Source organism: Vulpes vulpes, chromosome 2 (genome assembly GCF_048418805.1).
Source record: "Vulpes vulpes isolate BD-2025 chromosome 2, VulVul3, whole genome shotgun sequence".
Taxonomy (NCBI): Eukaryota; Metazoa; Chordata; class Mammalia; order Carnivora; family Canidae; genus Vulpes; species Vulpes vulpes.
In genome coordinates, this window is record NC_132781.1 from 105665362 (window position 1) to 105687604 (window position 22243).

At 34.1% G+C, this 22243-nt stretch overlaps 1 protein-coding gene across 11 annotated transcripts in view; it reads left to right on the forward strand.

Annotated features, from left to right (window-relative positions):
* MINDY3 (MINDY lysine 48 deubiquitinase 3) overlaps positions 1 to 22243 on the forward strand; it is an 82860-nt gene that overhangs the window by 16386 nt on the left and 44231 nt on the right. For 3 of the 11 annotated variants that reach the window (XM_026016059.2, XM_072749439.1, XM_026016067.2), the window contains 6 exons: positions 1350 to 1523; positions 4847 to 4898; positions 5760 to 5874; positions 8494 to 8567; positions 9454 to 9533; positions 21926 to 21996. In XM_026016059.2, coding sequence (XP_025871844.1) covers positions 1350 to 1523; positions 4847 to 4898; positions 5760 to 5874; positions 8494 to 8567; positions 9454 to 9533; positions 21926 to 21996 — 566 coding nt within the window. Of the gene's footprint in view, positions 1 to 1349; positions 1524 to 3368; positions 4899 to 5759; positions 5875 to 8493; positions 8568 to 9453; positions 9534 to 21925; positions 21997 to 22243 lie in introns of all 11 variants that reach the window. The other 8 variants (XM_026016084.2, XM_072749440.1, XM_026016076.2 and 5 more) reach the window with 4 other exon arrangements.

Here is a 22243-nt window from a genome sequence, read left to right on the forward strand (position 1 = left end):
GTGTTTTGTCTTAGCTCTGAGCAAGAACTCATAGTTATCTTTGTAGTCCTGCAATTTTTAGGACTGTGCCTTACACAATGCAGATAATACTGCAAATAACTCTGGATTAAATCGCAAAGGATGCTGTCCTAGCATCTGCAATATGATTAGGTCAGAGAGCTGTGTGGTGCTGCCTGATAATAACAAACATTTGCATAGTACTTGACAGTTCACAAAGTCTTTCCTTCCCTAAGTGAACAATTTCGGGTGAACCTCACAATGACTTCTGGAAGAACATGGGATATATTCTAATCCTAGTTTGTTATATAAAAGCAAAAACTGTTTCCATTCCAAACCATTCCCATAGAATCTGTTGATTGTAAATTTAGGAGTTAAAGTGTCATTCGTGTCTTTTTTATTAATTAATAGCTGAAATGCAACATAAATTTTAGTAGAAAAGAAACCAAGAATACTATTAACATCAGTGTTTTATTGGTAAAATTTATAATATTTCTTGCATAGAAATATATTCACATTGATAAAATATATAGCATTGTTATAAATGTAAATGTCATGGTGGTTATAAAATAAAATGACATAATTCCTGCCTTCAAAAAACTGCTCATCTATTAAAAGAAGTAAAATTCTCCCCATAGCATAAAATTTTACATAGGGTACACGTACACATCTTATCCCATTTGAAAGTTTCAGGGGGCAGCGCTGCTTTTGGAGAGCTATACTGCTTGAAAATGGAAGGTGGCTAAGTCTCAAGAACAAATTATCTGAGCATTTTTCTCATTGCCCTTTTCTATAGAGGTCTAATGTTCAGATCACTGCAGTGAATATCAGGAGTTTCTATATTATGCAACATAACCATGATGGCATCTGCTGATGTCATGAATTGTGGTATTGTATATGCTGTGTGTTACCTCATTATCCTTACCCTGTGGGACAAGGAGATCAAAGACATTAGACTAACTCAGAAATGAGGAAAAAATAGAAGTCTCAGCAGACCCTCACAATGTGCCTGGTTCTGGCAGGAAAGGAGACCTCAGGGCTCCCGTTGCAGCCTAAGGAAGGGGAGCGCGATCAGTATCAGGTTATTCCAAGTAACATATTCTTCCTCCTAATTTTTAATTCTTCATTTTTCAGCATTCTTTTTCTAATTAATGGCATTATTTAATAGTGATGACATTTTAACCCTCAAGCACTTTTTTTTTAATGTAAGATTGGTTACTGGGGGAAGGGGAGGAATCTTCCACTTAAAATGCTTGATTTTCATTATTAAAACATTCTTAATATTGTTATCCATGATAGGATTTTTTTTTTTCAAATAAAATCATTATAACTGATACTTTGGTTATTTTTAGAGGAAGAGCGGAAGGAACTCCTTTGTCATACCTTATGTGATATTTTAGAAAGTGCTTGTTGTGACAACTCTGGATCTTACTGCCTGGTTTCCTGGTTAAGAGGAAAGACAACCGAGGAAACGGCTAGTATTTCTGGGAGTCCTGCAGAGTCTAGTTGCCAAGTGGAACATTCTTGTAAGATACATTTTTATTTCCTGAAGTAATTTCTTGTATCTTTGTTGTAATGAAACTACTGAAAAATTTAAGAATATATATTTAAAATTTTCATAATACATCTTTTTTAGCCTAAGCTTAATTCATGAGCCTTAATATTTTTCATTTCCCTGTCAGTTATTTTAGTTGCTGGAGGATATTGCACTTGTGTATCTTGCATTTTTGGAAAAAAGAAAGGAAATGCATCTATTAAACTTTTTAAAAAATTTTAGTTAATTTCTGCTTGATGACCATCTCTGACCTTTGGAATTCTCATTTAGAAAGTTTGAAGAACATAAGAACATAATCCTACATACTTTAGTTTTAGATGGTTTAATGTTGGTGTTTGTTTTTTTCTTTCTTTTTTTTTTTTTTTTTGGTATTGGAAAAGGGATTTTTGGACATTAGAAAATTTCTTAAATATCTTTGGTTTCTTAGAGCAAAGATGGGGGCATTATTCTTCATTACATTTTGTTTGGTTTCCTCCTGAATTTTTTGGACATTGTGTAATACAGTCTACATGTAAGGATTATTTTAAGGTAGTTTTAAAAAAGGGATTTTATTCCTTCATTCAAGTTTTTCATTATTGGGGATTTCTCTTTAAATAATAGCTACTCTTATTCATAAAAAACACATATTCTGTGGATTTTTTAGCCTTTGAAAATTCTTATGTAATTGACCTCAAAACTGCCAGAATGAACTAGTAAAATGGAGACTTCTGGTAGTACTGAAGCTAGGTAAAGAGTTGCTTTTTTGTTTTTCTTTTCAGGAATTATCTTGCTAGTATGTGACTTTTGATAATTGGTAGCTCCGCGTGCTTATATTGAAAAAGTGACTTATTCTACCTATGATGCATTCTGTTAACTATCATCTCTGCAGAAATTATTTTTAAACAAATTGAACACCTGATTTATAGAGAGTACATTTTGATTACTCATGATACACATCTCAATTTCCATGTAGGATTATCCCTAAGGTATTACTGTCTCCACAGGCTGAAATGACTCTGATAATGTCAGCGTCTTCTTTCTCTGCAGTGATAGTGGCAAATTATCATAGTACATTTGCAAAGAATAATTTTTAAAATTTAAACAGTTGAATGACGTTTCCTTTTTAGGCCTTTCAAACATAGCCTTTCAAAAAGGATTTAACATACTTTTAGAGTTGATGATGACAGTTGAAGAAAACAAGTGGAATATATTTACAAGGATGGTAGTCAAAAATCTTAAGATTGGTTTTAAAGTATTTTTCAGGTTTCACTGGGTTGCGTGGAAGCATGTTTAATAGTTGTATTTAGGACTGAAACTTCAGACAGAGGAATAGTTGAACTAATTAAAAGTTGTTTTAAAAAATTTTTTAAAGTTTTAAAGAATATCCTCTTAAAGCCCATCTATATATTAATATGCAAAAAAATAGTAAGATCTTCTCTTTTAACATTTTTCATTTGTATTTTTGTAGTACACTCTGTACTTAACCATGGGGTATACTGTACATTTCTGTAGTTAGAGGTTAAATTGCTCTAGGTTAAATAGCCTCATAATGTATTCACTTTGGTATGTCAGTAACTAGTTTAGGTGGGCATGTTAGATTTAGTTCCTCTTCAGAAAACATATTTTAGTAGTTTTCCACTTTGCTTTGCCTCATTTTAAAAGTGGACATGAAATCAAACCATATATTAAATCTGTTTTTAGTACTGTAAAAATTTTTAAAGTTTTGTTAACTGAAAATTTGAGAATTTGCCTTAGATGTTAACAATGCAAAGAACTTACATTACAGTTTTTATTCCGTATAACAATCTGTTTTACCTGTTCTTTCCTTTGTTCCCAGCTATGTTCTTTTTCTTGTGTTTTATATTTTTTCACCATCCTGCCTGCTAAGCTTTTTATTTTGCTTGCCTCTTTTCTCTAAACTATCTTTATGTCTACTTTCATAGTATATACCCAGTAAAATTATTTAGGTAATCTAGCACTGCAAAGCAATTAGTACAATTTGGAAAAGGTTAGGTCGAATTTTTATTTTATCCTGAAATTTTTACATGTGAACTGTTTTCTCCCTTGTCAATAGTACATTGTGCTCAAACATTAATTTCATTGGCTTGTGTGGTGTGTGTAGTTTTTGGCTTTTGGTAACGCACATTTGTTTGCAGTAGTGAATACTCAGGTTCAGTTTCAGTTTGTTTCCCACACAAATCAAAAGCTTATTGAAATTAACCCATTGGAATGGTAAAAATTTTTAAAAGTAGTTTAAAACACTTGAAAATTAAAATGATTTTGAAAGGATAGCCTAATGAAACCTTTTTAATCGTAATTCAAAAAATCCTGATTTTGAATTCATGATGAATTAATTTCTTTCATTCTCAAGTAAGAATTAATATTTAAAAGTACTAAGATTTGCTTTATAAAATATATATAAAATTGTTCATTGTGACAAATTTTTTAGAGTAGGCATTCTGATTCATGTATGAGAGCTTTAAAGATGTTATTTTTATAAAGGGAGCCAAGACTCTCTGCATTCAGATCTCAGCTCTGCTTGTTGTTGGGTGGTGCTCTAGGGAGGCTTCTTCTCTGCCTCATGTCCTCTTCAATAAAATGGGGATAATTGTGTTGTTAGAGGACTGAGTGAGATAAGGCATGTAGCACATTTAGAAGGAGGCCTGGCATGCAGTATAGAGTGCTGCATAAATATTATCTTGGATTTAAATGATTTCTTTCCTTTGTTATTTTTTAAATTTGTAATTGTACTGTATTAATCATAATCTAAATAAGTTACTGAAAACTTCTCTAAGAATAGTTGTACAAACAAATGAGGAAACAAACTTAAAGCTGTTGTTGAACCTGTGTAGTTTCCAAGTGCTATGCCTTTTTATACACATTAGTTTAATAATTAAACATTAACCTATAGATTTTATATTATAAAGGAGGAAGATTAGCTATGATGATTTTATTTGGATCTATGAATTGAAAGATTATTTAAAAGTGCAGGACACATTTCGGTTGATGTGTGAAGCACTCAGTCAATAATTTCTCTATTTTATATATTATCTTAGTATAACTGAATTGAAAATAAATGTTATTATTTAATCACCCTTCTACATTCTCAGTATTATACCCATTTTAGTTATAATCATGGTAACTAAGATGCTGAAATAGAAATTTGTGTAACAGTAAAGTTGAAAACAAACAATTTTAAGGGAGTAAGGAAATAGGGAAAAATTTTGATTGCTTGAAAGTATTTACAGCCTGCTGTGTGTATCTTGTGTCATTTATTTGCCATGTGTAGTGCTGAAAAGTGTCTTTTATGTATAGCTGCCTTGGCTGTCGAAGAGCTTGGCTTTGAGCGATTTCATGCATTAATTCAGTAAGTAACATTGGAACATTTAAAATACTTACCTTGTGGACACATTGCCATTTTAAGTCTGTTCATACTGTGGGAAGGTACTTAGATCTATGTACTTGAGGATTAATTTGTTACCAGTTTTTTTAAAAAAATAATTTCTAAATGCTTACTTAAATAAAACTGATTCCTAAATTAGCTACCAGAATGTGCTTTTCTATAATATTAAAAGCTTCTTCATCATTACAATGAAAAAAAACATTCTAGCTTAATGTTTCTCTGACCTGAAGGAATACAAAGATTTCTAATAGAATAAATATTTGAATTATTGTTTCTTGTTTACCAAAATATGCCTTCTGTGACTTTCATTAAAAGTGCCATATTTTCATTAGAGCATTCAGCTTTTTAGTATAAAAGGTAAGGATAGCTATGTTGATAGAATTAACAGGTGGCATTTGAAATATGACATTAATTTTTTTAAAAGAAGCCACAAATGTACACCTTATCTTTGGATTCAGATATTTATTACATAATTTTCAGGCTTTTACAGAGTCAAGTTTTCTTTTTTCTTGAACACTTCTTAGAGAGGGCTACTTCATTTTTAAAATGTATTATTATTGTAGAATTTATTGATGCCAGACAGTTCACCTAAGTGTTGAAGAGTTTTCCTGCCAAGTAGGCACTCTGTTTTAATGGTATATATTTAGCGACATTTGTCAGCAATAGCTTTTGCTTTTAATGGCCAAATTTGTATTTGAAAATTTGAGACACAAATCTCATTTGTACGTATACAGTTTAATGTATAAGGTGATTTAAAAATTTTCCCATTTGTCAATGGAATTATTCTCATCATGGTACTAATACTTAATTCTTTTCTCCCCCCAGAAAAAGATCATTCAGAAGTTTATCAGAATTAAAAGATGCTGTCTTGGACCAGTATTCAATGTGGGGAAACAAATTTGGAGTGTTGCTTTTTCTGTATTCTGTGTTACTGACAAAGGTTTGTTTAAGATGCTTCTTCTGGCTTTTATCAGTTTGAATTTCATACTGTTTTTCATGTTCTAATAAGTAATTTTATTTTAGATACAGTTTCTAAATCTCAGAATAAAAATCTCTTGTGCCCATGATAAGGAATCATCAAGTTCTCTTTCCTCACCACTCACTTAGTACCTAACCACTTTCAAACTTGGTTTTACTCCCAGTCTTCTGTGTTATAGAGGTTATCAGTCATGTTCTAATTATGAAATGCACTCAGTTCTTCTGAATTTTATTTTCTTTCATCTTCACGGTATCTGGCATTTGACCTTAATGCCTTCTGAAACTCTTTCTGACCCTCAGTCCCTCTCTTAACTTACCTGATAAATCACTGTGCCTTTGTATAATATCTCACAATCTCACCTCCCCCACACATACCTTTTTTTTGATAGCTTCATTTTCTTCTTTATCTCCTGCTCCTTTTTTTCCCCCTCTAAAATTTTATATTCTGGAAATTTTCAGTCCCTGTCTACCATAGACTTTTACTTTTATGGGCATTTTAATCTCTCAACTTTTATGTGGATAATTCCAGTGTGTACATCTCCTGTCCTGCCTTTTTTCCCCAACTGCTAATCTATCTGTAGCAGCCTGTTTCAGTTGAGTATCCTGCTTGATTTACCATCTCTGCTATCAGACTTCGTTCAGTTGATAGATGTTTACTGGGCGTTGACTCTATGCTAGCAACTGGAATTGTAATGTAATATATATTTTTTAAAAAATAAATCCTCCAGTACTATAAAAAATAAATTGACACATTAATAATTCCACAATGGCACTGTTTTTTGGTGTTCATTTATTGCATGCACAAAGCATGAGGGGAAATAGAACAAGATATGTCTGATTATGGATTTGGTTTTTTGTTTTTGGGGTGGAGGGGTTTGATGGAATCAAGAACAGACTTTCTCTAGTAAGGACCATGTGACAGAAGTAGTGTCTTGATGGATGAGGAAGAGTTTTCTAGATGAAAAGCTGTGGAAAGGTTTTCTGAGCCATGGAAACAGCAAGTATAAAGGCATAATAGATTGGGGGTTTAACACCAGAAGAACAATAAGGAGTTAAGTATTCCTGCAGCATAATACACCAGAAAGGCAGTGGTGGAAGATGAGATAGTGCACTGATGTAAAAAGGCTCAGAACATGAAGGCCCTTGTATTCTCTGCAAAAAATAATTGCAATTTTACCTGGCCAAAATTAGAGCAAAAATTTTGGACAAGGTAATAGTAACATCTTTCTGTTGATAAGTTTCCTTAAATTGAGGTGAGAGTTGCGTTGGAGGGAGTTGGTGGTGGGGCAGGAGACCAGAGTCAGGACTATAAGAAAGAATGGTTATTGAACAGGTGAACCTAAGCTAGGGCAGTGACCAGAGACATGGAAAAGAAAAAGAGTATTTAGAAGCATCTTCTAAATTTGGAAATTTAAAAACATTTTAGAAGCCTGTTTGAGAGAAAGAACCAAAAGTACTTTGTAGTTGGTTAGATATGGTTAATAACAGTGTGTGGGATCTGAGATGACTGGTCTCTTATGAGTTTGGCTTTGTTCATTATTCCTCCCGTTTTTATGCTCAAAACTTTTGATACATCCTCTGTCTCTTGCCCTTTACAGGCAATAAACCATCATGTCTAGCTGGTCTTTGAAATGATGCCTCTCCCTCACCAGTGATTATGTCACTTGTTCATATTATTCATTTTGGCTTTTATCATAGCCTGCTTTGTATCACTTATAAGGAGGCAAGTGCAAAATATCATATTTGTTTGTATTGTCCTACAATATGTAGGCATTTGTTAAATATTTGGATTGCTGATTAATGTTTTTAATCCTTAAAATAGCCTTAATCTGATAGAACCAGTGGTTAAAGTTAGGTGGTGAAAGACAGTTTCTCTTTGTTCTTGGGGTTGATGAAATGAAAATGCCTCAGTCTCCTGCTTACCTAGATATTTGGGGATTTGGATATCCTTTGAGGAATTAAAAAATATCAGAAAACTAGTTTTTAAGAAAATAAGAAACTTCCTGCCCTCCTAGTTTTATACTTTGTCAGTACATGTTTAAATTACTGATATTTCTGAGAATGCAGTCAGAACTCTGTTTTCTTTTGTACTAGTTAGACGTTTTATGTATTTAAATTAACATCTCTATCAACACTCATGTGTATGTCTATAATACTAATATGTTTTTTAAAAAGCCTAAGTAAATATATCAGATGCCTTAGCAGGCGTATTAAGTCTGAATTTACTTTAGTCTGAAATTAAATGAATATTAACTCTTGGATTAAATAATTTTCTCCTGCCTCCTAGTAAAACTTAAACATCTCTCAGTATCCCTTTAGCCAACATGCCATGAAATCTATTACCCATGAAACAGTCAGTATCTTTGTACAGAGTCTATGAAAGAAAAGATATTCTTGGAGAAGCTACTTCTTACATTATCAACTTACATATTCTCCCGCATCAAATCTGGGTAATATTTTGGGAGAAAATTTACTTAAATAAATGTTTTATTCATTTATGGTAATAAGTGGTCAATTATAAACTACTATAATTTTCATTTTAGTTTTTAAAATAAGCCAATGAATTTTTTGGTTCCTTTAGGGCATTGAAAACATAAAAAATGAAATTGAAGATTCAAATGAACCTTTGATAGATCCTGTATATGGACATGGCAGGTAATTAATTAAAATCCGTTATCTCCCTACATGGACTTAAGTTTTTAGAAACTTGACTTTAAGATAAAACACTACTAAGTCAGATAATTTTGTAAGTGTCAACAGCATAAAGCCTGTGGATTTGAGCAGTCCGTGCTTTATGCATTGCTTGCTTTAGGTATCATTTCCCTTCAGGTTTATGGTATCATTTAGGTATCATTTCCCTTCAGGTTTATGTATGCATTGCCCTTACTGTGGCACATACTTTCTTTTAAGATGACAGCAGGTGGTATTTTAACAAATTCTATTTTATGTTCCACTTAAATTTTAGCAAATGAAATTTATTCATTTTGATTTAGAAATAAGTGTATCCTTTCCTATTTGTAAATGCTTTCCTCTTGGGAGAAATATTTGTTCCTTATTTTTCTCTGAAATCACCCTCTTCCCCAAGCTCTTTATATTTCTACTAGAATCAGTGGAATAGTGACAGTAACCCAACTCTATTATATAGGTCCTTCTCTTTAGATCTTTGTACCTCAGAGAGTAAAATTCAATCATTGATCAAACAAAAAAATAATAATTACCTATATATTTATAGATGATTATAAGTATTAAGTTTTTAGTCTTAGAAATCTTTTTCATCCATTTAAACGTGTGATGTCTTAAAGTTTTTAAATTTAGATGAATATATGCAACAATAGATACCATTGTGATGATACACTTAATAATATATTTAGCAAAACTGTTTTTCAGTGGTGTGTATAAAATAAAAATGCAAGCTTTTCCCTAAGTTTGTTTTGTAACTAGCATAATGTAGAAGTCGTTACTTTATGTCTTACTACAGGGATCATTTGAGAAGAAAACTAGTTTATTCATATTTTAATTACTTTTAAATTTTTATTAATAGCCAAAGTTTAATTAACCTCCTACTGACGGGACATGCTGTTTCTAATGTGTGGGATGGTGATAGAGAATGCTCAGGAATGAGTAAGTATATTTTTTTGGTGTGTTTCTCTCTTTGATAATGACTATTGCCCTAGAGTATGGTTGATTATTATTCATCTACTAAACTGCTCTGCAGTACTTAGAGGTTAAGATAAGTGCTTTAATATAGAAGAATCCTTACCTGTTTTCAAGATACTGTTACGTAAAAAGTGTGGAGTTTGGAGGCAAACTTGGATTGAGATTCCAAGTATAATACTTTACTCAAGTGACTACTTCAACCTTTAGTTTTCTCTAGTATAAAAATGGGATTGTAGGACTAACTTCTTTAGAAAGTAATAAATAGATCTCTTATTATCTAAATCTAGAACATATTTATCCAGTGGTGTCTGTAAGTCTCAGACACTATTGCATTTTCTTAAAATCGAGGAGAATTATAAATACTGTCATTTAAAATATTTATTTGGTGAGTCTTTTGGTTTTCCCTATATTACATTTAATGTGTATAATTTCCTTTGAAATGCTGAGCAGATTTAATGCTACCTGAGAATTTTAAACCTCCCCCTCCACCACATCTCCATCCCTGATCTGTTATTTCTTTGCTGTAGCTTCATATGCTCCCAGGGACATTGAAGTGAAACACATTATCAGCCAATTTAAGAGCTAATACATGGTTCTGAATAGAATTCCCTTCTGCTTATTACGGGGTCAGTCTAAATTCAGTTATTTATACATTCAGCTTATATTAACTCCTATGTACCTCTTTTTGGAGCATTTAAAGCCTAGAACAGGAAGCTTCCGTAGTTCACCAGGAAATTTATTTCTTCTATAATGAGATGAAACCATCACTAAGTAGCAGAAACAAATATTATGATTGAGTTGCTGCTTTTTACTCCCATTTAAATAAGTGAATCCTGATCTTAAATTTGAGTTTTTCCTCAAATTTTAGGAGTAGGTATAGTTAATTAAACAGGAAAAAATACAATATTAAGGGGGGATAAGTCAGTAAAAATTACAGAATTTCAGGTTGAAAAGCACCCTAGCACAATCCAGCCCTTCACTTTACTATTTCAGAAAAGTAAGAACTGCCTTCCCTCCATACGTTAGATAAAATATGCAAAATTGTTCACTCAGTGTGTAGATTAGAATGAGAACCTAGTTTTCCTGATTGCTGGCAAAGGATAAAAAAATTCATGGACCAAAAACTACCCAAGTTACCTTGCTCTGTTTTTTCTAAGTGAGTCCATCCTATTCTTGAACCTTCCTCTGATTCAAAGCTGTGAAGGCATTTAATCCTGCCAGTTAAAGGTATGTCATTCTTCCTTCAGGAATATGCACTCACCCACATGGTTCTCTACACCCTCTCTTTTTCCTTCCCCTGTGGTTTCTGGGGCCTGTAGTATTTTATATCCCCTCAGATGATCAGAGAAGGAATATCTGATTCCTGTCAAACCCTGGGTGAGGTACCTCATCTCACTTGTCCCTGTCCTTGCTACTCCTGCTGTGCTATGGCTAATAAATAACTCTTTCCACCTGGACTTAGTTGCGCTGCTCTGGCTCTTGATACTAGTGATCATGGTCCTCCTCTCCTCCTCCCAGAACCAGACTATTCTTACTATTGTCCTCGGCTTTTCCTCACCTATCCTCCCAGAGGCTTTCTTTTCTTGCCATGAATTTGTTACTTTCCTCATAGGATATTAGTTACCCAACTTTTGGTTCTTGTATATAAATTCATTCTTTCCTGTTTCTTGAAATACTAGCTTTCAAAGCTATTGTCCTGCTGTGAATTTTTTTTTCAGTATAGTTTAAACATCAAAACTAAGCTGTGACTTCGAAATAGTTATCTTGGAAAAGAAAATAAGCAGGGCATATTTCTTTCATTTTCCCTTAATTGTTAGGAATGTTGACTTGAAGTTGAATCTATTTTCAGTCACCAGACTTACAAATCTGTACGTTTTTCAGATTTATTGGATGTTTTTTGGATCTGACAACATTCCAGGAGGTTGTGATATATGTAATATACAATGAAAAATTATAAAGAGTTACTAGTTGTAAAATCCTTAGGTAAGCTGCTTTACATCTTCTAGATTCAATTTCTGCGGTTATAAAATACGGAGCTTTAATGCCTTCCTCAAAGATATGTTTTGAAGATTAAGATCACATTTCTAAAACACCTCCACTGGATGTAGGGAGAACTCAGCTTTCCCTTAAAAGCGTACACACCTAGTTTGGGGAAATGAAAACGTGCACGCAAATTACTAGAATATGATGTGAAATGAAGCATGTTGAGAAAAAGTATTACAGAAGTTCAGAGGAAGGAGAAAACTTTTCCTGATATGTTTATGTTGGGGTAAACAGAATTTAAATAGGAGTTAACATTTTAATGGGGCAAGATGGAATGAGTGAGAGGGCATTTTGAGAAAAATTGCAGGTTGTATTTAGGGGCTGGAGACAGATCAGACCAATTAGAGCCATGGTTCTTAATCCTGACTACATATTACCCCTTGGGGAGCTTATAAATAAATAAATCAGAATTCTGAGTGGAGGAGCCTGGGCATGATAATTTTAAAATTACCCCAAGATGGTTCTGACTTGCAGGCAGACTTGAGAACCAGTGGATGAAAGCACTGGATCTGCGAAGGGTTCTGGTAAGAGGAAAGATCATAAACATGGGGCTGGGTGAGAACTCAGAGGATCTCGAATACAAATAAGTTTACATTTTAGTTAGCAAGCATTTAGAAGAGAATCATTGAAGGTATTTGGATGGAAGAAAAAAAGAGTGCTAAGCTGAGATTTGAACAGGCATAGTCTGATTCCATGTAAGGAGCATATTTAATCCTTACAGTAAACAGAATCTTGAGTGCGATGATAAATATATAAGATAATGTGGAAGAAGTTTATCTTACCAGTTTCATACCCTGAGAGGGAGGTAGTTGCCTCATTTATGGAGAGGTACTAGTGTGAGAATTTAATCCTAAGATCTTGTCCCTGATACAGAGTTGGTGAATGAGCAATGCTGTATTTGTCATTGGAGGAGAATGAGGACTAAGAATAGACTATGAATTAGCAATTAGTAAGATCTTTGCTTTAAAAGAGCAGTTGAGATAGAGATCAGATCATAGGGAGTAAATATTTTATCAGTGTAAGCAAGGAAATCTTACTGATGAAAGGAAAGGAAGGAAAGAAAGGAATTGATTGACAAGGTGAAGAGATGGTATATATAGGTTTAGTTTAAAGGGATGGAAGTCACTTAAGTTGTTTGTTGGCCAAGAGAAGGGAACCCCAGAGTACATTGGGTCAAGAGTAACAGTAATCTCAGAAAGATACACAGTTCTGCTAAAAAACGAGGAAAGAATGTGCTGAGAAATAGGCATATGAAGTGTGAAAGATTTAAATTGGGAAAACTTTTGAGATTTTGAAGTTTGCTGAGAGTGGACAGAGGTAAAGTTGGAGGCATAGAAAGAAGAGAAAGGGTTTGAGTCTACTATTATAAGAAGGAATAAAAAAATGGATCATGGGAGAAATTTTTAAATGTGCAGTGAACAGTGAGAGGTAGAAATGAGTTTATATAGAGTGCTTTGGAGTGGTTCCAACCAGTAGAGCTTATAGTTAGGCTTTTTCCCAGCAGTAAGCATCAATCAGGCAGTTAAAAAGAAAATGAATGTTATGTATTATCCAGGAAAGGCCAAGAAGGCTCAATGGAAGATAAATAGGGCATTTTTCTTGCCTTTATTAAGAATATCAATGTTTGATCAGTCATATATTTCATATTTTATATATATAACATATAATAAACATTTTTTCCCAGTTTGTCTTTTTTTTTTTTTTTAAATTTTATTTATTTATTCATGATAGTCACAGAGAGAGAGAGAGGCAGAGACACAGGCAGAGGGAGAAGCAGGCTCCATGCACCGGGAGCCCGATGTGGGACTCGATCCCGGGTCTCCAGGATCGCGCCCTAGGCCAAAGGCAGGCGCCAAACCGCTGCGCCACCCAGGGATCCCTTGTCTTTTGCCTTTAGTTTGCTTATGGTGAATTTATATATGGTTACCATTTTTGACTGTTAGAAACAAATACTACAGTGAAGATTTTTGTATATAAATCTTCACATATTAAAGTATCCTTATAGATTTCTAAGAGTAGAATGTATGCTAAAATTTTAGACATCTTTGAGTTTTATTAATAGCTTTATTGCAATAGAATTCCTAGATCACACATGATACTATTTAAAATGTATAATTCTGTGGTTTTTATTTACTTATTTCAGTTTCACGGTTTTTAGTGTTTCTTATACTTATGTAGCCATCACCAGATCAGTTTTAGAACATATTTTTTTATCAGCCCAAAAAGGAACCCTTGTGCCCATTTACAGTCACTCCCTGTAACCCCCTGCCCCTCTGCATCTAGCAAATACTGATCTATTATCTGTTTCCACAGATTTGCTGAAATTGGGGATTTCTTGTAAATAGAATCACATAATATCTGGTCTTCTGTGACTAGCTTCTTTCACGTGGCGTGTTTTCAAGGTTCATCCATGTTTTAGCATAGACCAGCACCATACTCCTTTTTATTGGTGAATAATATTCCATTGTATAGATAGACCATATTTAATGTATTTATTTATCAGTTGATGGGAATTTGGCATCTTTCCATGTGGCTGTCCTGAATAATGTGGTTTCATTTTCCTTTGGTATCTACCCAGGAGTGAAAATCCTGGGTCATGTGGTAACTCATATATTTAATCTTTGAGGAACACCTGGAAAACACCTAAATAATGATTGATTACCTTCTAAAAATCTGTCTTACCAACTCCTCATGTATCAACTTTGCTTTTAACAATATAGGTGAGTTCTGTTTTTCTGCATCCTGGCCAATACTCAGAACCGTCCATCTTTAAATATGTCATCTTACTGATAAGTCCCATTTCTCTGATTGCTCCTGAGCCTGTATGTGATCATCTTTTTCGTGTGTTTGTCAGCTTTTAGTATTTCCTCTTCTGGGAATTGCTTCTTTGTAGCTTCTAGCATTTGGGGGAAAAAGGTTATTGTCTTACCATTGCTAGGAACTCTTTATAAATTCTTTGTGTTTTAAAAATGTGTTCTAAATATTTTCCCTCAGCCTTTTCTGTCTCTTAACTTTGCTAATGGTATCTTCCATTATACCAAAGATTTTCATTTTTATGAAGATAAATCATATCATCTTTTCTGTTATGGCTTCTGTTTTGTTTCTTTAATTTTTTTTCCTCGAATCGTTTTGTATTTCTCCCACCACAAAATTAAACTATGTCCTAGTATTTTATTCAAATGCTTTTGTAGGCTTTTTTTTTTTTAATGTTTAGCCCTTTAATCCATTTTAATTTTTTTATTTATGAGTGGTGTGAAATAGAGATCTACCTTTTTACTTTTTCCCAAAGAATTGCCTAATATCCTAACTTGTCATTTCTCTACCGGGCATACCTACTTGATCAAATAACAGGTTTTCCCATATGTATGACACACTTTTTTATACTCTTCTGTTCCAGTGATCTATTTGTGAGTTCTTATGCTAAAACTACCTTATTGTGTAGTTTTATGTTGTTTAATACTTGTCACATTTCCTATTATAATAAAAATAATATAAAATTATTATAGCTAATTTTACATTATCTAGTCCAGTGGAAGTTTTTTCATTTTTTTAAGTTGTAGTTTTAAGAAATTTGTGAGGTTACATTAAATTTGTAGATTATTTTAAAGAAGTGCCATCTTTACAGTACTAAGTCTTACCATTTACATCAGGGTTTTTTGTATCTTTTAATGAAAGTATAAATTATTTAATGAAAGTATATATATTATTGATCGTATCATTTTAGTTCCCAAATCATATAGGGATCATATAGTTCCCAAATCTATGTACTTTATTCTACCTCAGCTGTCAAAACTCTTTTGCTTCTGCAATAGAGTATGAACAAAACTGCAGTAGAACTAGTCATCTAATTTCATTTTTGACCACACCCTCAGTCTTTCACAGTGGCTGCGGGCGGGGGGGGGGGGGGGGGGGGGTATTTTAAAAACTAAGTCAGATCGTGACAATTTCTCACTTAAAACCATTCGATGACTGGCTTCCCCATGCACTTAAACTCCTTATGAATGTTCTCAAATCCTTCTGTGGTTTGGCCCTTACCTGCCATCTCTTTGTTTTGTACTATTGCATGTCTTCTGAGTGGAGATTTTCTTTGCTTCATTTGTCTACAAGTCAGTTTTTTCTCTTTTTTACCCTTAAGTCATTCTGTTGTATTTGTGCACTGTGTTTTATATGTATTGTACATTTATTGTTTGATGATTATTTGAATGTTTCTTTGTTCTATGGGATTGACATAGAGTCCACCCTTGCAAATCAAAAACTGAGAGCTTGCTTTTTCCTTTTTATTTTATTTTTTTAAGATTTTATTTATTTATTCATAAGAGACACAGAGAGAGGCTGAGACACAGGCAGAGGGAGAAGCAGACTCCATGCAGGGAACCCAATATGGGATTGATGTGGGACTTAATCCGGAAGTCCGGGATCATGCCCTGAGCCAAAGGCAGAAGCTCAACTGCTGAGCCAACCAGGCATCCCTCTTTTTCTTTCTTTTTTTTTTTTTTTAAATGATAGTCAGAGAGAGAGAGGGGCAGAGACATAGGCAGAGGGAGAAGCAGGCTCCATGTACCGGGAGCCCGACATGGGATTCGATCCCGGGTCTCCAGGATCGTGCCCTGGGCCAAAGGCAGGCGCCAAACCGCTGCACCACCCAGGGTTCCCCTCTTTTTCCTTTTTAATGTAAATCTTTCTTACAGTCCATCCAGGGTACACTTAAATAGTCATTGAAAGTTGATAAACTTGTGATATGTAGATACAAAAAGAATCTAAACTGAAAATTAAGTATTTTTAAAATTTAGTATTTTTGTATTTTTTAAGTAATATGAATTGCAATAAAATGGCTTAGTATACAAATTTTAAGTGTTTGGTTTATCATAATTTGTGTAAGAAAAGGGCAGAAGTGCTTATTTTCTCTATATTTTATTACTTTAGAAATACATTTAATTAGCTGGAGCTAAGTAAAATACAGGACTCCCAGTTAAATTTGAATTGTGGATAAATCATTTTCAGTATAAGTATGTGCCATTCAATATTTGGAATATAATTTTACTAAAAAATTGGTTTTTCTTTTAAATCAGAAATTTAAGTGGGCACCTTGTGTTTTTATTTGCTAAATTTGGCAACCCTTGCTAGATACCAGCCTTGTAACAACCTGACTTCTTAGGAATACAACAACCAGTAATGGGTTTGAAAAGCTCTTCACTTTCTTTTTTTTTTTTTTTTTTTTTTTTTTTAATTTTTATTTATTTATTTATGATAGTCACACAGAGAGAGAGAGAGAGAGAGAGGCAGAGACACAGGCAGAGGGAGAAGCAGGCTCCATGCACCGGGAGCCCGACGTGGGATTCGATCCCGGGTCTCCAGGATCGCGCCCTGGGCCAAAGGCAGGCGCTAAACCGCTGCGCCACCCAGGGATCCCGAGCTCTTCACTTTCAAAAATAGATTTCACAAAGTTCATAGGTCAGATTGTGTATATGTATGCAATTTACGTATCGGTGAGATAGGTCTTTCTCAGTATCTTATTGCTTTTTAATTTAGCTATTCTAACATTCTTGCACGTAAGTTCTTAAATTTTTCTAACTACAGATTTTTTACCCTACTTACTCAAGGATATTACCCTACATAATTTCATCCTAGCTTATTTTTCAACCATCATGAATCTATTCTTGAACAAAATTATGCAACTTCCACTTATGTCTTTGTTCATCTACTTCTTTTGCCGAAGACCTATATCCCTCCCATCTGTGCCTATGCAGTTCTTCACTGCCTACTTCATACGCCATCCCTCCAAGGAGCACTTCTTGATTCTCACAGCTGAGAGTAATCTATCCTTACCTCTGAGCATTTTGTTTTCGTGGCACTTACACATTCTATTTTGATACCTATCATTTGTGGGGGGAGAGGGTGGTAAATTACAGTAAAAAACACTTATGAGGAGATCTACCCTCAATGAATTTTTAAGTTAAGATACAGTATTAACTATAAATATAAAGTTGTACAGTGGATACCTAGAACTTACCTCACATGACTGCAGCTTTATTTGAGTACTCACTCCCCATTTCCTCCTCCTTCCAGCTCCTGGCAACTATCATTCTCCTCAGCTTCTACGAATTTGACTATTTTGGATATGTCATCTAAGTGGAATCATGCAGTATTTCTCCTCTGACTCGTGTATTTCACTTAGCATAGTGTCCTGAAAGTTCATTCCTGTTGCCACATATGATAGGATTTCCTTCTTTTTTAAGCATGAGTAATATACTACAGTTTCCTTAAGCATCCATTCGTTGTTAGACTTTTAGGTTGTTTCAACATCTTGGCACTGGTAAATACTACTGTAGTGAGCATGGGAGCGCAGGTATTCTTTTGGATTGAATACCCAGAACTGGAATTGCTCTGGTAGTTGTATTTTTAATTTTTTGAGGAAACTCTATACTGTTTTCCATAGTTGCTACACTATTTTACATTCCCACCCATAGTATACAAGATTTCCAGTTTCTACATATCCTTACCAATGTCTTATGATTTGCCTTTTTTTTTTTTTTATAATGGCCAGGCAAACAGATGTGGGGTGATACTTATATTAGGTTTTAATTTGCAACTCTCTGATGATTAGTGATGTTGGTCATTTATATGTATTCTTTGGAGAAATGACTATTCATGTTCTATGCCCAATTTTTAATTGAATTATTTGGGTTTTTGCAGCTGAGTTGTAGGAGCTCCTTATATATTTTGGTCATTAACCCCTTATCAGATACATGGTTTGCAAAAAGGATCTTGTCTGCCTCATCTTTGTATTCCTCATGGTAGCTTTGTATTCCTGAACTATGCAGCATTGATGGGTTCTTTTCCCCCCTCAGTACTTGGCACTGAGGGTGTGTTTCTTAAATAAATGCAGTGCTGACTTGGAAACCAGATAACTGCATCAAATTTAAAAGGTCCAAGTGGGCCTTCGATAGATGTGCTGACAGCAGTGACAAGTGACAAAGTGGAAGAGAAGAGAAAGGCAAACTGAGGAATATAAAACTCTGCATATAAATATATGTATGTATATATAGTCCTACTGAAACAGGGTTAATAGAGACTCCTCATGATTAATCTTAAATGAGAGACTAAGAAAACAGAAAATTCTAAAATATAATGACACAATTACTAGGATTTGCTGCAAATGTAAATTGATTTCATTGAGACTTATTGAGACAAGTCTTATTTAAGTAAGTTGTGTAAGTTATAATATGTGAGGTTGGTATGTCCTTACTACATTTACAACTTCATATACTAATAAATATTCTTAAGGATGCACATTAGCGGGATCCCTGGGTGGCGCAGCGGTTTGGCGCCTGCCTTTGGCCCAGGGCGCGATCCTGGAGACCCGGGATCGAATCCCACATCAGGCTCCCGGTGCATGGAGCCTGCTTCTCCCTCCGCCTGTGTCTCTGCCTCTCTCTCTCTCTCTGTGACTATCATAAATAAAATAAAAAATTAAAAAAAAAAAAAAAGGATGCACATTAGCTATCAAAGATAAAAATCTTATCTTTGATAAAAATATATATACATATATATGTGCTTACTGACCTAATCTCAATAATTTATTACCCACGAATTATGAACAGCTAGTTTGCTATAGTTAGTAACATATTTATTATAAATATACTATTTTAGGTATTTAAAATTCCAAGGAGAAATAGATTGATGTAGTATCTAATCATAACACTAGGTGGTGATATCTGATTTTAGAAATTAAAGCGTGGCAATATTTCTCAACTTATACGTTCTTTGAACTTGAAAACGTTTAGTGCTTCAATCTCAGGAGAGGAAGCAAAACTTAGTAAGGCAATAGAGTACCATTTCTACTTCTTTGGGTTGCTTACACCCCTCACTCCTTTTTCCCTTTGAATGCTGTAATCAAATGATTCACATATTTTTTGGTCTCATATGCTTGACACTTAGGAGTTTTTGGTTGTTGGGGTTTTTTTGTTTTGTTTTGTTTGCTTTTGACACTTTTAAAAATGGAGATCTTGGGGCACCCACCTGGATGTCTCAGTTAAGCATCTAACTCTTGATTTTGGCTCAGGTCATGATTTCAAGGTCGTGATCTCAAGCCCCATCAGGCTCCACACTGGGCATAGAGCCTGCTTAAAATTCTCTCTCTCTCTTTGTTTATAGATTCAGTCTGTTGAGATATATCATTTGGACTCAGGAAAACTTCACTTTACACTTATAAAAGCTTGAGAATCAAAAAAAGGGCAATTAGCACCTTTTTTATGGAAATCATTTTGATTTCATATAGTCTCTAAAAGGGTCTTGTGGACCTGTAAGAATCCTAACACACAATTTGAGAACTACAGCTGTATCTCCCCAGTACCTGTAAGAAGCTAGTGAAAAAATATAAACTAGATGTATAATTTACATATAGATTCTGTTAATTTTGAATTTTCAAATCCAAAAGGTTGCACAACCAGTTTTTGGCTTACACTATCTGAATGTTGTACTTAACGATACATACATAGTATGACCAACAATTGATATTATTATATTAATTAATTACAAAAATACAATATCTTAATAGAAAAATGGATAAAACATGACCAGATGGTAAGAAGGAAACAAAGTTAAATTTACATTGTATTTCAGTGGTCATAATTTTTAGCCACAAAAAAACAATGCTTTCTAGAAATATATATGGACCCAAATTACTGTTAGAGTTCCATTTAATGCACATTAGCTGAAAGCTGTAGTCTATAAAAAACTTGATTATCATCATAGTTACATCTCTGTTGTAGAATAATCTCGTCTTCATTGTCTAAGCTTTGTCTCTTCTTTCTTGGCCACATCCGTGACATCAGCTCTTATCTCTGTGCTGATTCCCAGAGCTCTGTTTTCAACCCTGACCTCTCTTCTTCATGCTCTTGAACCTAACTTCCAGTTGTGGATCCATCCCTAGCCAGAAGTCCTGAAGTTCTCTCCAGCCCAGCTTGTCTAAAAACAAACTTCTGTTCTCAGGACTTCTTAATCCTTCCTTTTGTTAATCACCGTTTATCAGGTTCCCCAGATTAGAAACCTTTAAAGGAAGGCTTGAAATAGTCATCAGTCCTTAAGTATATTGATTTTTCATACTTCTTTGTTGTTTCCTCTGCCATGAATTTTCTTCATATTCTCTTCTTGGTGCCTAGCAAATTCCTACATGTGCTTAAAGATTTAACTCTAATGTTAATCCCCCTTTTATTTTCTTTTTTCAAAGATTTATTCGAGAGTGGGGGTGGGGGTAGAGAGAGAGAATCCTCAAGCAAACTCCCCCATGAGCACAGAGCCCTACATGGGGCTCTATCCCACAACCCGTGAAATCATGATCTGAGACAAAATTAAGAGTCAGACACTCAGCCAACTGAGCTACCCAGGCGCCCTTCAAATGTTTTCACTTCTATACACTCTCCCTAATTCAGTAAGCAGATGTTCTTTTATCACTTAAGATAAAGTGTATATGGGGTACCTGGATGGCACAGTCCATTAAGTTTCAGACTCTTGGTTTCAGCTCAGGTCATGATCTCCAGGTCATGGGATCAGGGCCTGCTCCCCATGGGGCTCTGTGCTCAGCATGGAGTCTGCTTGAGACCCTCTCCCTCCTTTCCCCCCTCTGCCCCAACACCCTTGCATGCATGCATGTGTTCTCTCTCTCAAATTAATAATAAAATCTTTTTTTTAAAAAAAAAGATAGTGTATATGTATGTATAAACATAGAAAAGACACCTTTTTTTTCCATCTCGCTTGATAAACTTAGCCTTTGTAAGGCAGATACCTTGTTCTGCTTGTACTTATTTCCCAAATCTTAAGCATATTGTATTTATAGGTGAAACGATGGCATCAAAAGCCCATGTTTTAAGTATTATGCAAGTAGGTTCACTGCTATCCAGCGATAAATATTACAAATTAAGATTAGCATATTCTTTAAGTCAAGTCAATTCAAGTTAGCTGTTTTGCATGGATGTTATGAAGTATCTCTTCTTTATTTTTGCCAGTAATTCCTTCAGTTTCAGAGGGGGAAATGTCCTCATTTTAAAAGCTAAAATTGAATATAAGATTTTATAAATAATATACATCTGAAGCATCATATCACCCACCACAAACATGATCTAATGATATTTTATAATAAGTAGTAATATAATGATTTGATGAGAACTCTTTAACAATACGTGCTAGGTTTTAAAGTATACTTTTGGATAAAATTTAAAACTTTGGTATAAAATATATGTATGCATCTATATTTACATATAAATAGTTTTCAGATATATGTATGCTAATACAGTACAAACTTTTTTTTTTTGTAGAACTTCTTGGTATACATGAACAAGCATCTGTAGGATTCTTAACATTAATGGAAGCTTTAAGATACTGTAAGGTAAGTTGATTTTTACGATATTTTCAGTGCTTTTTATTCACATGTCCACTGTTACAGACAGTATTTTGTCCTCTGACGACATTTAGCTTACTGTTACTATATAGTTTTCAGTTCCTGATCTCCTTTCCTAAATTGACAGGCATATTAAGTTAAGCTGGCTGATCATGCCAAGTTTTGTTTGTAAGGTTTGTCCTTTTTGAGGGTAGAAAGGAGAACCCTTAAGAAAACAATTTATAAAAATAGAGAC